Source organism: Plecotus auritus, assembly GCF_963455305.1.
Source record: "Plecotus auritus genome assembly, chromosome: 15".
Taxonomy (NCBI): domain Eukaryota; kingdom Metazoa; phylum Chordata; class Mammalia; order Chiroptera; family Vespertilionidae; genus Plecotus; species Plecotus auritus.
The window spans coordinates 2594786-2608234 of record NC_137781.1 but is presented as its reverse complement, the minus strand read 5'-3'; the positions used below and the strand labels follow the sequence as shown (position 1 = coordinate 2608234).

At 43.2% G+C, this 13449-nt stretch overlaps 1 protein-coding gene across 10 annotated transcripts in view; it reads left to right on the top strand.

Annotated features, from left to right (window-relative positions):
- Positions 1 to 13449, top strand: part of SCAPER (S-phase cyclin A associated protein in the ER) — a 163910-nt gene that overhangs the window by 2369 nt on the left and 148092 nt on the right. For all 10 annotated transcript variants that reach the window (XM_080651534.1, XM_080651538.1, XM_080651531.1 and 7 more), the window contains exons 2-5: positions 3924 to 3990; positions 6059 to 6176; positions 7675 to 7745; positions 11663 to 11857. In XM_080651534.1, coding sequence (XP_080507660.1) covers positions 3985 to 3990; positions 6059 to 6176; positions 7675 to 7745; positions 11663 to 11857 — 390 coding nt within the window. In that variant the 5' untranslated portion in view covers positions 3924 to 3984. The remainder of the gene's footprint in view (positions 1 to 3923; positions 3991 to 6058; positions 6177 to 7674; positions 7746 to 11662; positions 11858 to 13449) is intronic.

Here is a 13449-nt window from a genome sequence, read left to right as displayed (position 1 = left end):
TGTGTTTCTTATCTAATCCTTCTAGCAACTTTATAATTAGGGATAGCCTGCATTTTCCACCCCTCAGCTATCTGCCCTTTTTTTTTAATCGGTTTTATTGAGGTATATTTACATGCGAAGTGCACTCTCTTTTTTTTTAAATGTATTTTATTGATTTTTTACAGAGAGGAAGGGAGAGGGAGAGAGAGTTAGAAACATCGATGAGAGAGAAACATCGATCAGCTGCCTCCTGCACACCCCCTACTGGGGATGTGCCCGCAACCAAGGTACATGCCCTTGACTGGAATCGAACCTGGGACCCTTGAGTCCGCAGGCCGACGCTCTATCCACTGAGCCACACCGGTTAGGGCCGAAGTGCACTCTCTTTTTTAGGTGGACAGTTCAATACATTTCAGCCCCTTTACATATAATTGTGAACCACGACCGCACTTCCCTCTCCCAGGAAGTCCCCTTGTACACCTTCTCAGTCCAAGCTTCCCCTTCAACCAAGGCAGCCGTCCCTCCATATTTCTCACCTAAGATCAGTTTTGAATGTTCTACACTTCATATAAATGGAGTCATTCAGTACGTACGCTTCTGTGTCCGGTTTCTTTTTCCACACGTAATGTCTGAAGTTTATCTTCTTCGTGGTATCGGTTCATTCTATTATATGGATATATCACAATTTGATTATCTCTTCTCTTGATGGATATTTGGGTTGATTTCAGTTGTGGTATATTATGAGTGAAGCTGCTTTGGACATTTGTATACAGATCTTGTTGTGGAAAATATGTTTCTGTTTGTTGGGTAAGTACCGGGCCTTCATTTTTAGAGACGAGAATACTGAAACTCAAAGAGGTTAAATAACTTCTCAAAATCACAGTGATTTGGTGCACTCGGTGCCTCCTTAAAGTCTCTCCACTGTGTCATGCCTTCCCACGCTTTTTAGATGGAAAGAATTCGGATAAAGTCTGGGAATTCAGACCAAGATCTCTCTCAGCTGGGGATGTCAGAGTAGGGTTTATGAAGATCACTTTTGGACTGGCCTTGAAGAATTGGCAGGCTTTGGATGTGCAGCATGTGAGAGGAAAGGAACATGGCGAGCAAAGATTTCTTAGCATGGGTTTCATTCATGAGTACACATTTAATCGGGGCCTTCTCAGGGCCACGATCTGTTCTGTGTTCTGAGGCTCTAGCAATAATGAAACCCAAGAGACACCATAGAGCTTGCATTCTTGCTGGGAAAGATGGGCCGCTACCTCAACCAAGTAAATAATGGGAGGTGAGGAGTGCTCTAGAGCAGAAGTGGAATGAGACCTGCAGGTGGTGGGAATCAGCATAAATGGGTTGCAATTCTTAAAATAGTGCTTGGAAAGGCCAAAGATGGAATGTTCCAGATGGGGTTGCCCCGAGGCAGGAGTGTGCCTGGTATGTTGGGGAACGTGAAGAGGCCAACGTGGCTGGAGTGGAATGAACATCAGGGAGGACAGGAGTAGGTGGTGCGAGAGGTAGGGGAGCTAGGAAGTGTAGGGTGTGGGAGCTAGGAAGTGTAGGGTGTGGGAGCTAGGAAGTGTAGGGTGTGGGAGCTAGGTAGTTCAGGGTGTGGGAGCTAGGAAGTGGAGGGTGTGGGAGCTAGGAAGTGGAGGGTGTGGGAGCTAGGAAGTGGAGGGTGTGGGAGCTAGGAAGTTTAGGGTGTGGGAGCCAGGAAGTTTAGGGTGTGGGAGCCAGGAAGTGTAGGGTGTGGGAGCTAGGAAGTGTAGGGTGTGGGAGCTAGGAAGTGTAGGGTGTGGGAGCCAGGAAGTTTAGGGTGTGGGAGCCAGGAAGTGTAGGGTGTGGGAGCTAGGAAGTGGAGGGTGTGGGAGCTAGGAAGTGGAGGGTGTGGGAGCCAGGAAGTGGAGGGTGTGGGAGCTAGGAAGTGGAGGGTGTGGGAGCTAGGAAGTGGAGGGTGTGGGAGCTAGGAAGTGGAGGGTGTGGGAGCCAGGCAGAGTAGGGTGTGGGAGCTAGGAAGTGTAGGGTGTGGGAGCTAGGAAGTTGAGGGTGTGGGAGCTAGGAAGTGGAGGGTGTGGGAGCTAGGAAGTGGAGGGTGTGGGAGCCAGGAAGTTTAGGGTGTGGGAGCCAGGAAGTGGAGGGTGTGGGAGCTAGGAAGTGGAGGGTGTGGGAGCTAGGAAGTGGAGGGTGTGGGAGCCAGGAAGTGTAGGGTGTGGGAGCTAGGAAGTTGAGGGTGTGGGAGCTAGGAAGTGGAGGGTGTGGGAGCTAGGAAGTGTAGGGTGTGGGAGCTAGGTAGTGTAGGGTGTGGGAGCTAGGAAGTGTAGGGTGTGGGAGCCAGGAAGTGGAGGGTGTGGGAGCTAGGAAGTGGAGGGTGTGGGAGCTAGGAAGTGGAGGGTGTGGAAGCTAGGAAGTTGAGGGTGTGGGAGCTAGGAAGTGTAGGGTGTGGGAGCCAGGAAGTGGAGGGTGTGGGAGCCAGGAAGTTTAGGGTGTGGGAGCTAGGAAGTGGAGGGTGTGGGAGCTAGGAAGTGGAGGGTGTGCGAGTTACTGTGTGGAGTTTGGCTTTTACTCTGAGTAAGACCGACAGGCCTTGGGGAGTTGTGAGCAGAGGCACTGCCCTTAAAAAACACAACAGCTATCCTGAGCTACATGTCATGCGAGCCCCTTTAACACGCGTTTCTTTAAGTATTTTCAGACCTGTGCAACCATCACCATGATGACTTTAAAACACTTGCATCATCCTCAGAAGAAACCCCAGACAACCAGTGATGTGTTTTCTGACTATGGACTGCCCGTTCTGGACATTCCCTATAAATGTAATATGTGGTCTTTTCACTTGGCTAATGTTTTCGAGGTTCGCTCATGTTGCAGCATGTATAAACACGTTCTTCCTTTTCGCGGCTGACTAATGTTCCATTGATGGATATACTACTGTTTAAAAATCCGTCAACTGTGGACACTTGGGTGATTTCCACGTTGGGGCTGTTAGGAATAATGCTGCTACGAATGCTTGTATATAAACTTTCTGTTTGGACATATGTTTTCATTGGAGGTGCTGCATTTAAAAGGAGCAAATTCACGTGACAGAGGATAAAAGGTCTCGGCTCTCATTCCAAAAGTGTTGGTTCCAGTTGCTGCTTCCTTTCTTTGCTCATTAGCTCTTCTTACAGGGTTAGGCCATTCTTTCCAGCACTTTCCCTGTCCCTTTGTGTTCTGTCTGGTTCCTCTGCTTTGGATTTCTTTGAATAAAGGTCTGGCCACATTAACTAGGTTTCCTGTAAAGTGGGGTCTGTTCTATGGAGAGTCTTATATAATTGGTAATTAACATACGATAAAATCTCACTTTTTGAAAGTTTCTCAGAAGATTTTTTTTTTTTTTTTGAGGGTATGGGAGGGAGAGGACAGGGGAGAGGGAGGAAAAGGCCCCAGCATGCTCCCTGGAGGGAGAGCGCCTCTAAGAGGAGTTCACAGTGCTCCCGGTACTGGGTTGGGATTTAGTGGTGGGTCATAAACCAATTAAGTGAAAGCAATAATTAAAAAAAATAGAATGGAGAAGGAAATATCAGAGTGCATCTCACATAACAGGGATAAAGATTACTTCATGGAACTTGTTTTAGTTAAACGTGTGTAAACTGAGTCAGGATACAGAGTGCTTGTGTGTATGTTTATAGATGGCAGTAAAAAAAAAACGGAAGCCTCTGGGTTGGGCTAGGGTGGGCTACTCCTACAATTAACACTGTCCCATTGTATCGTATTTTTTGGAGAACATGGAGTATTTAAAACATGCTATATTATATTGAAACAGGCAGTATAAAGGAGCAACTTTTTGTTGTTAAATTAATTAGAAACTTGGGATGAGATTTTTATCTTTTTTATGAATAAATATGATTTCCTGACAATGTTATGACTACTAGTGTGTGTGTGTGTATAATTAATTGTGTGGTTTTTTTTAATTCTAGGAGTCATACCCCATGGGTTTATTTGATAAATGAGCTTCTTGGCATAGAAAGGAATTAAAGAATGATGGTAAGTGATCAAACTACCTCAAACACTAACCTTAATTATTTTTTTTTGGCCTCCCTCTTTCCTTTCTTTCTTCTACCCATTTTTTTTTAAATATATTTTTATTGATTTTTTACAGAGAGGAAGAGAGAGGGATAGAAAGTTAGAAACATCGATGAGAGAGAGACATCGATCAGCTGCCTCCTGCACACCTCCTACTGGGGATGTGCCCGCAACCCAGGTACATGCCCTTGACCGGAATCGAACCTGGGACCCTTCAGTCCGCAGGCCTACGCTCTATCCACTGAGCCAAACCGGTTAGGGCTCTTCCACCCATTTTTTAAAAACAATATATTTTATTGATTTTTCACAGAGAGGAAGGGAGAGGGATAGAGAGCTAGAAACATCGATGAGAGAGAAACATCGATCAGCCGCCTCGTGCACACCCCCTACTGGGGATGTGCCCGCAACCAAGGTACATGCCCTTGACCGGAATCGAACCTGGGACCCTGCAGTCCGCAGGCCGACGCTCTATCCACTGAGCCAAACCGGTTTCAGCCCACCCATTTAAAAAAAAAAAAAAATGTTTTTTATTGATTTCAGTGAGAGGAAGGGAGAAAGGATAGAAGCATCAATGATGAGAGAGAATCATTGATCGGCTGCCTCCTGCATGTCCCATTTTGGGGATCAAGCCCTCAACCTAGGCATGTGCCCTGACCGGGAATCGAACGGTGACCTCCTGGTTCCAGGGTTGAGGCTCAAACCATTGAGCCACACCCCACACCGGATGGGCCAACGTATTTTGTATTTATTATCTTTTTTGATGTAACATTTGTTGCATACAAGTTTCTTTGGGGAACATTTTGTTGTGAAGCACAGTAATAACATAAACAACTGTGACTGTAGTATTCCACCTGAGAGCCCTACTCCTGCCATTTGGGGGACCTAGGGCCGATAAACAGGTGGAAGCCAGCTTCCTTTGGTCTTCATTTTAAAAAGATACAAATCAATCCATGTCAACAGCTTGACCTGCTTTTCTACGCAGGACCCAGCCAGCTCTTAGAGAAGCCACCCTCTCCCTGAGGCGGGCAGGGGGGGCCGGCCGCTCCCTGGATCTGGGATGGGGATCCGTGTGGTGAAACTCCCAGAGGGCCTGGATGACAGGTCCCCTTCCCCGCACTTTGCTTTCTAACTCGAGATTCTCAGGCCGTTCTAAGTATCTTCTTCAGCAATGCCACTCACACCAGGAAGAGGAGGGAATGAAGTTTATAGGGGAGCCCAGTCTTCCTGGAAACCCCCTTTGGGAGGTTTGGGGTAGCCATTGTTAAACAGAATTAGATGTTTTTACTCTGGTTTCCCAGCACCCCGGCTGTACTTTACCTCCTTCCTTCTCATCCCCTCATTGTGTGGCCTCGGGGAGTCCCCGTTCAGTTTGTGCATCCCTCTCTCTTAATTCCTGTGTGAAGGAGATACTTGCATGTAGGCACAGACATAAGAATGTAATAGGCAGTGCTCGATACCAGTTCCAGATGCTGAGTGAAGTCGCTGCAAGCAGAGAGTGTTTAGAGGTGAGCGAAACGACCTCTCCCCAGCCTAGGAACAAGCTTCAGAAATCCGCAGACACTTCGGTGAACGCTGCGAACAGCTGCTTGGTTGGATTGTACACTGTGAGGCTTGGATATGAGAACTTTCACTTGAAACCGGTGTTTGCTTTTTTTAAACATCTAATATTGGAGCAAACCTTTGTAAAAGTCTCCATGTGGCCCTAGGTGGCACATTGTGACTTTGGATGAAAATAACGCGTTTTAAGTCTTCCTGAAGAAAGGAATCCAGGTTAAAATACTGCTTGAAATAGAAATCCACACAATGTTATGAAGTATCTCAGACTCATTTATTGTATTTCAAACCCTGATGCTTACTTAGATTACAATGTTTAAAACTATTCTACTTAAGTTACTAGTTATGTTTTTATAAGAATAGGATTATGGAAAATGAATAGAGTGTGTTTTCTTTCTGAGAAACATAAGAAATAATGCATATTTTATATCTTGACTAACAATTCAGTAATAAATATTCCCTTTTCTGTACATAGGCTTCATTCCAGCGTTCCAATAGCCATGACAAAGTAAGGAGAATAGTTGCAGAGGAGGGTCGCACAGCAAGAAATCTAATAGCTTGGAGTGTTCCACTAGAAAGCAAAGATGATGATGGTATGTATGTTTTTTGTTGTTAATCTTCACCCAAGGATATTTTTCCCACTGATTTTTAGAGAGAGTGGAAGGGAGGGAGAGAGGGGGAGAGATGGAGAGGGAGGGAGGAAGGGAGAGAGAGAGAGAAACATCAACGTGAGAGGGACACACAGCTTGGCTGCCTTCTGCACGCGTCCCAGCTGGGGCTGGGGATCTAACCTGCAACCCAGGTACATGCCTTTGACTAGAATTTGAACCCGAGACCCTTAGGTCTGTGCTCTGACACTAACCACTGCTCAGGACAGTGATGATATATATTAAAAATAAGTTTCATTTTGTTGTAAATTAGAAGGCTATATTTATTCCTGAGCAGTAGATAGACTAAAAACTGCTTATAATTAGGACTCTCAGGCTAATAAGTATAAATTAAATAAGTAGTTTTTCATTGCCTTTTTATCTAATATGCAAATGGTTTCAGGAAAGTGTTATTATTCTTTTGTTGGTGTTGTTAATCCTCACCCAAGGATCTTTTTTTCAATGTGTTTTTTTGTTTGTTTGTTTTTTTAGAGAGAGTGGAAGGGAGGAGGAGAAAGAGAGAGAGAGAAAAACAGCCATGTGAGAGAGACATACTGATTGTTTGCCCCGCCATGCATCTCGACCAGGGCTAGGGATCAAACCTGCAACCCAGGTATGTGCCCTTGACCAGGAATGAACCTGCAGCCCTTCGGTGCACGGCCAGCTCTCTGGTCAGGGCAGTAGGTGGTGTCTTTCGTAAAGAAGAACAAAAGAGCCCTAACCGGTGTGGCTCAGTGGATAGAGCGTCGGCCTGCGGACTCAAGGGTCCCGGGTTCGATTCCAGTCAAGGGCATGGACCTTGGTTGCGGGCACATCCCCAGTGGTGGGTGTGCATGAGGCAGCTGATCGATGTTTCTCTCTCATCTCTCTGTAAAAAATCAATAAAATATATTTTAAAAAAAGAACAAGAGAGATATGTCTGACTGCAAAAATACAGACAACTAAAAAACCTCCCGTTTCAAAATGAAACTATGTCATACATCAGGTAAGTTAATCAAAACAGAAAATACTGAGTTTTATGTTGTAAAAAATGTATTCCTAATTTTATTGGTGAAATATAATTTGAATTCAAATAAGTGTTTTTCAGACCTATATATATAAGTTGAGAAGTATCACTAACTTGATCTTTTTAAAATCTATTTTTATTCATTTATTCCCTCATGGAACAATTTTTTTTTTGCAGAATTTTTTTATTTGACCTGATTTTTAAATTGTTGGAAAATCTGACTTCTTTAAGGAGTTGATTTACTCCTGTTGTGAGGAAGCTGTTGCATGAAAACAGTCTCTGGGATCTTGGAAATTTGTTTTTCGTTACAGTTGTAGTTCCGATTGACTATGACTAGAAGGAGATTATGTGTTAATATGCCAGAATGATTTGTGTAGTTCAGTTTTCTATTGTCTGTTTGTTGATCTGTATATTTATCTATCTGTTCTTGCCTTGAAGGAAAATCTAAATTTCAAACTGGTGGAAAACCAAAGAGGATAATTCAGGGGACTCATAAAACTACTAAACAGGTAAAGCGTATGCAACTCTTTACTTACCTTTTATTTTAGTTATAAAATACAATCTATTTTCCATTAGTTTTTTAGAGAGGGTGAAAGGAAAGGAGGAGGGGGAGAGAGAGAAACATCGACGTGATCCATCAGTTGGTGCCTTCCACACTCACCCCAACCGATCCGGGGTGGGAATCGGACCCGCAACCCAGGTACGTGCCCTTGGCCAGGAATGCAACCCGAGACCCTCCGGTGCACATGCCAACATCCTGACCACTGAGAAATGCCAGCCAGGGCTAAGAAACTAAATTTACGTAGTACCATGTGCATAGCTTGTACTGAACACTTTACAAATATTAATTTATTTGCTGATCATCATAACCCTTTGACGTGGGCATTATTACTGTCTTCATTTACGAATGAGGAAATTGAGGTATTAAATCTGAATGGATGGTAGAATTTACCAGTGAAGCCGTCTGGTCCTGAACTTTTGGTTTGGGGGAGGTTATTGATTACTATTTCAATTTTCTTACTAGTGATGGGTCTATTCAGATTTTCTGTTTCTTCATGATTCAGTCTATCCCTGCCAAGGCATTAGGGGTGAGTTGATTAAATGTTTGACCAAATATAGCAGGCTAATTTTTAGGTTGATAGTTTTGTGTGGCCTTTGAATGATGTTATAAATATCCAAATGGCCCATGGAAGAAAAGAGGTTCCCTACCCCTGCCATAGATGTTGGTTGCCATATTTTTATTGTCATTTGTCTCCATGTATTTCTTGATTTCTCCTTTGATGTCTTCATTGACCCATTTGTTGTTCACTTCTTGTTGTTTAATTTCCCCATATTTGTGATTTTCCATTTTTCTTCTTGTAGCTAATTTCTAGTTTCATACTGTTGTGATAGGAAAAGATGTTTGACATAATTTCAATCTTAAATTTATGGAGACTTACTTTGTGTCCCAACATATGGTCTGTCCATGTGCACCTGAGAAGTATGTGTATTCTGTCACTTCTGGATGGAATATTTTGTATATATCTGCTTAAGGACATCTGGACTCTTGTCATTTAAGGCCAATATTTCTTTCTTGCCTTTCTGTCTAAGTGAGGTGCTAAAGTCTCCCACTGTTATTGTAAATATATACCTTTAGGTCTGTTAATAATTATTTTATATATTTACTTGCTTCTAAGTTGGGTGCATATATATTAACGTTGCGTTTTCTTTTTGGTTGTCTCCTTTACATAATGCCCATACATATAATGTCCGTGTTTGTGTGTGATAGAAGTATGGCTACATGGGCGTTCTTCTGGATACCATTGGCTTGCAGCACTATTTTCCACAGCTTCACTTAGAACCTGTGTTTGTCTTTGGGACTGAGAGGAGTCTCTTTAAGGCAGTGTACTGTTGGGTCTTGTTTTTTAATCTATCCAGCTACCCTGTGCCTTTTGATTGGTGAGTTCAGTTCATTTACATTTAAGGTGACACTGATGTATGAAGCCGTACTCTTGCCATTTTTGGTTTTCTGATTGCTCTGTAGCTCCACTGTTTATTTTCCCTTGTGTTTCTGACTGATATTTTAATTTGGTGATTTTCTATGATGATTGTCTTCGTTTTCTCTTTTTTATGTTTGTATCTCTGATCGAGATTTCTGTTTTTATTAATTTCCTTCTTTAGAGAGTAGAAGGGAGAGGGATAGAGAGATAGAAACATTGATGAGAGAGAAACATCAGTTGGCCTCCTGCACGCCCTCACCGGGGATTGCGCCCACAAGGCAGGCATGTGCCCGGACTGGAAATTGAACCAGTGACCTCCTGGTCATGGGTGGATGCTCAACCCTGAGCCATACCAGCTGGGCTAGGTTTCTGTTCTGTGGCTCTCAAGAAGTTCGTCTAAACTAGTCCTTTTTCTTCCGGTAGCATCTTATCTTTACTTGCCTATACAAGTTTCATCCTTTACTTACTCCCCTATTATGTATTTGTTGTTGCAAATTGTCTATTTTTATGGTATGTGTTCATTACCAAATTGAAGTAGCAATAGTTATTTTTTTTAAATATATATATTTTATTGATTTTTCACAGAGAGGAAGGGAGAGGGATAGAGAGTCAGAAACATCGATGAGAGAGAAACATCCATCAGCTGCCTCCTGCACACCTCCCACTGAGGATGTGCCCGCAACCAAGGTACATGCCCTTGACCGGAATCGAACCTGGGACCCTTCAGTCCGCAGGCCGACACTCTATCCACTGAGCCAAACCGGTCAGGGCGCAATAGTTATTTTTAATGATTTCCCCCTTTAACCTTTATGCAATAATTAGGTTTTTAACACTCTATTCTGAGAACCCCTATCACCTTGTCAAACTTTGTGTACTTTTGTCTTTTCCTTTCTGGCAGAAGAGCTCCTTTCAACATCTTAGAAGCCAAGTCTTTTTTTTTTTTTTTTTTTTTTAAATATATTTTTGATTTCAGGGAGGAAGGGAGAGGGAGATAGAAACATCAATGATGAGAATCATTGGTCAGCTGCCTCTTGCACGCCTCCTGCTGGGGATCGAGAGGCTACAACCAAGGTAGGTGCCCTTGACCAGAATCAAACCCGGGACCCTTTAGTCCCCAGGCCGATGCTCTAGCCACTGAGCCAAACCGGCTGGGGCAGAAGCCAGGTCTTATGGTGGTGAACTCCATCAGGTTTTTTTTGTTGGAGAAAGTCTTTATTTCTCCTTTATATCCGAAGCATAACTTTGCTGGATAAATTATTCTTGTCTGGCTCTAACCACCAGAGCCCCCTGGCCAATTAGAATTCTCGATCATTTTGATCACCATCTTCCATGACTTTAAGGTTGGTTTCTGGCGATTTGTCTTTTGTGTGTGTGTGTGACACTGTGTTACTGTGATTATTCATGGTGCTTGATGGGTTTTCCCTCAGTCAGTGAATTTGCGGTAGTGAACAACTTTCTTAATTTAGGTAAAGCTATTTTTGCCTAGCAATTCAACAGGTTGGTAATTGGAGGCCTTTTTGTTTTCCAGTAGGTGGTGCTATAGGACAGGTATTTGGTTTCTCTTACCTGAGCGGTTAGAATTGATAGCCAGCACTGTCTGCCTTCCAAGGTGTCTGCCCGAGGTGTCACAGGCGCCCTCCTTGTTGCTGTTTGTGGTCTGGGGTCGCTGGTACCTTGCTGCTGCCTGGGTCTCCGCTGTTGCAGTATTGCCACTGAGATGGCAGTGCCCGCTGAGTCTAGGGTCTTGTGGGTCTTGGGCAGTGTCTCCATGGCATGGGGGTTGCGTGGGTGGGTGGGGGAGCTCGGGGAGTGGGCACCTACACTGCTTCTGGGGTTGTCAGGCCCGCAGGTGCTGCCACCCGTGTTGTGAGGCCTGCACCCTGTGGCTGCAGGTGCTGCTGGGGCTGAGGCTGGAGTTGCACGTGCTTGGTGACAGTAATCCATCATGTTTTCTCCTAGTCTGTTGTTTCGTATTTACATATTAATTTTTACTTTAAGTTGGAAAATGGTTTACAATACCATTAAGCAACTGAATAGAACTGTGTAGTGTATGTTATTGTTTTTTCAATGAAAAGAATATATGCAAGCTATTTTAAAACGTTGACCTTGCTCTTTATATTTGTCAGTGTATGTAAATGTGCCATACACGTGTTCCAATAAATCAGGAGCCTCTTTAGTGCTCCTTTTTGAATAAGGGTCTCGTCACAGTTGAGGTCATCCTAATACCTCCTATGAGACATGTCTGAAATAAGAATTAACTTTATAAACCTGTGGCTTCCGTTTAAGATGACAAGCTTTGTTTAAGTGATTTCAATGTGCTGTGATATACGCTGAGAAGAATGATGTCATGTTTTCAAGTATCTATGTTGAAAAATGTGCTTTATATAATAATCCAATCCGTGGAGGATTTTCAAAACATTTTCTTCATGTTTTGTTTACTTCACCAGAACACTGCGGTAGATTGTAAACTAACACCTGCAACTGGAGATAAACACTTTGATAAAAGTCCCACCAAAACAAGGCACCCTCGCAAGATTGATCTCAGAGCTAGATACTGGGCATTTCTCTTTGACAATCTCCGCCGGGCAGTCGATGAAATCTATGTAACTTGTGAATCAGATCAGAGTGTGGTGGAATGCAAGGTAAGTTTTGCTGGGAGGCTTTGCAATCCATTTGAAGCCAGATTCTCCAATTTCTGCTACACCTGACTTGGTCATTTACCTCCGCGTCTGAACTGCAGCTCCGTGCTGCACCGCGGGTCCCAGAACGTGCTCCTCCTACCGCTGACAACCAGCCTCTCCCTGGTCCCCCACCCCTGCAACCACTGTTCCACTCGCTGCTCCTATGAATGCTGCAGGTGTTTCTTTGTTTTGGTTTTTCAAGGGTACTTTTGGTGGTGGTTTTTGGCGTTACCTAATTATGTACTTTCATATCGTGTGCAAGGTTTGGTAGAAAGCGGTCTTGATATATAGTCCTGGGCAAGAAGTCAAAGGAATGGACACACACACACACACACACACACATTTTTAAAAATCTCTTATCTTCATTCTCCCTGGATACTGTAGGTGGCACTAGTGAGATTTTTCACATTCTTTGGTTTCATGTTTAATGTCTTTAATTAGACATTGCTCCCTTTTCGTTGAGATACTTATCACTCTCCTAATTCACTCTGGGTAGGGAAAAGTGAGATTGATGGCTACCCATAAACCATCCTGGGTGGGAATGGCATGTCATCGGTGAGGCGTGTTTCTATTTTTAGATAACCTTGTGTTTGTAATAGGATATTAAACAGACACACAGCGTCTCTAAAAATTCACTACAAAGCCTGGCTTTTTAGTAAATACAGACTGTATACTATATTACTTTATACTGAATAAAATTAATTTGAGAAAATCCAGAGTGATAAATCTTTATAGACATATTACGAAGGTAGCTTCTTCTGTTTCTACAGTGAGCAGGGTTGAGAACCCTGGCATTGGTTACTGACCTCTGAAATATATGTCGGGTCAAAGGAAAGTTACGTGTTGAGACAGCAGCTGCCTTTCCTCTGAAATTGGAAACAACCAAAACAGGCTTTAGATTAGCTTAAAATTATGATTCATCAGAAGCAGATGTTTAGAATGAACAGTAATTGAAATCATCCAAATTTATGGTTTGATTGTCACAATATTGTTACTATCGGCATATGAAATTTCTTCCATTTAAAAAAATATTTTGGCGCAAAGTCATATCCGCAGAGTTTGATGAGTCAGCATGTTGTGGTAGATAACACTATTGGACTTAATTTTGAGTTATATTTCCTTATGTAAAATGAGTATGTGGGCCTAGATAATCTCTAGGTCAGCCCTAGAGATCAGTCACATGAGCAGATTGTTTGCTTTTATGATGAAAAATAACAGAAGGTTGAGTGAAGAAATAAAATTTGTTTGTAAAGAGCGCACTTCTTCATGGAAGTGGGTTTGTCCGATTGTAAGTATGTCTGTGCCGAGCTGAGGAAACTCTTGCCCTCTCCCTGATACTGCATCGGGGAGGCTAGACTGGGCCATAGACAGTGTGGCTTTTATTTCTGGCTCTGTCAGTCATCTACCCAAAGCTTGGGGACAGTTTAACAGTAATAGAAACTTGTTGTTCAAGTTGTAGGTTATAACAATGGAGGTTTTGACAAAGTGAGAGTAGAGAGAGGTGTGGTCTCTATTCTTTGTACTGTGCCAAGATGCTCAGAGGCTTATACTTA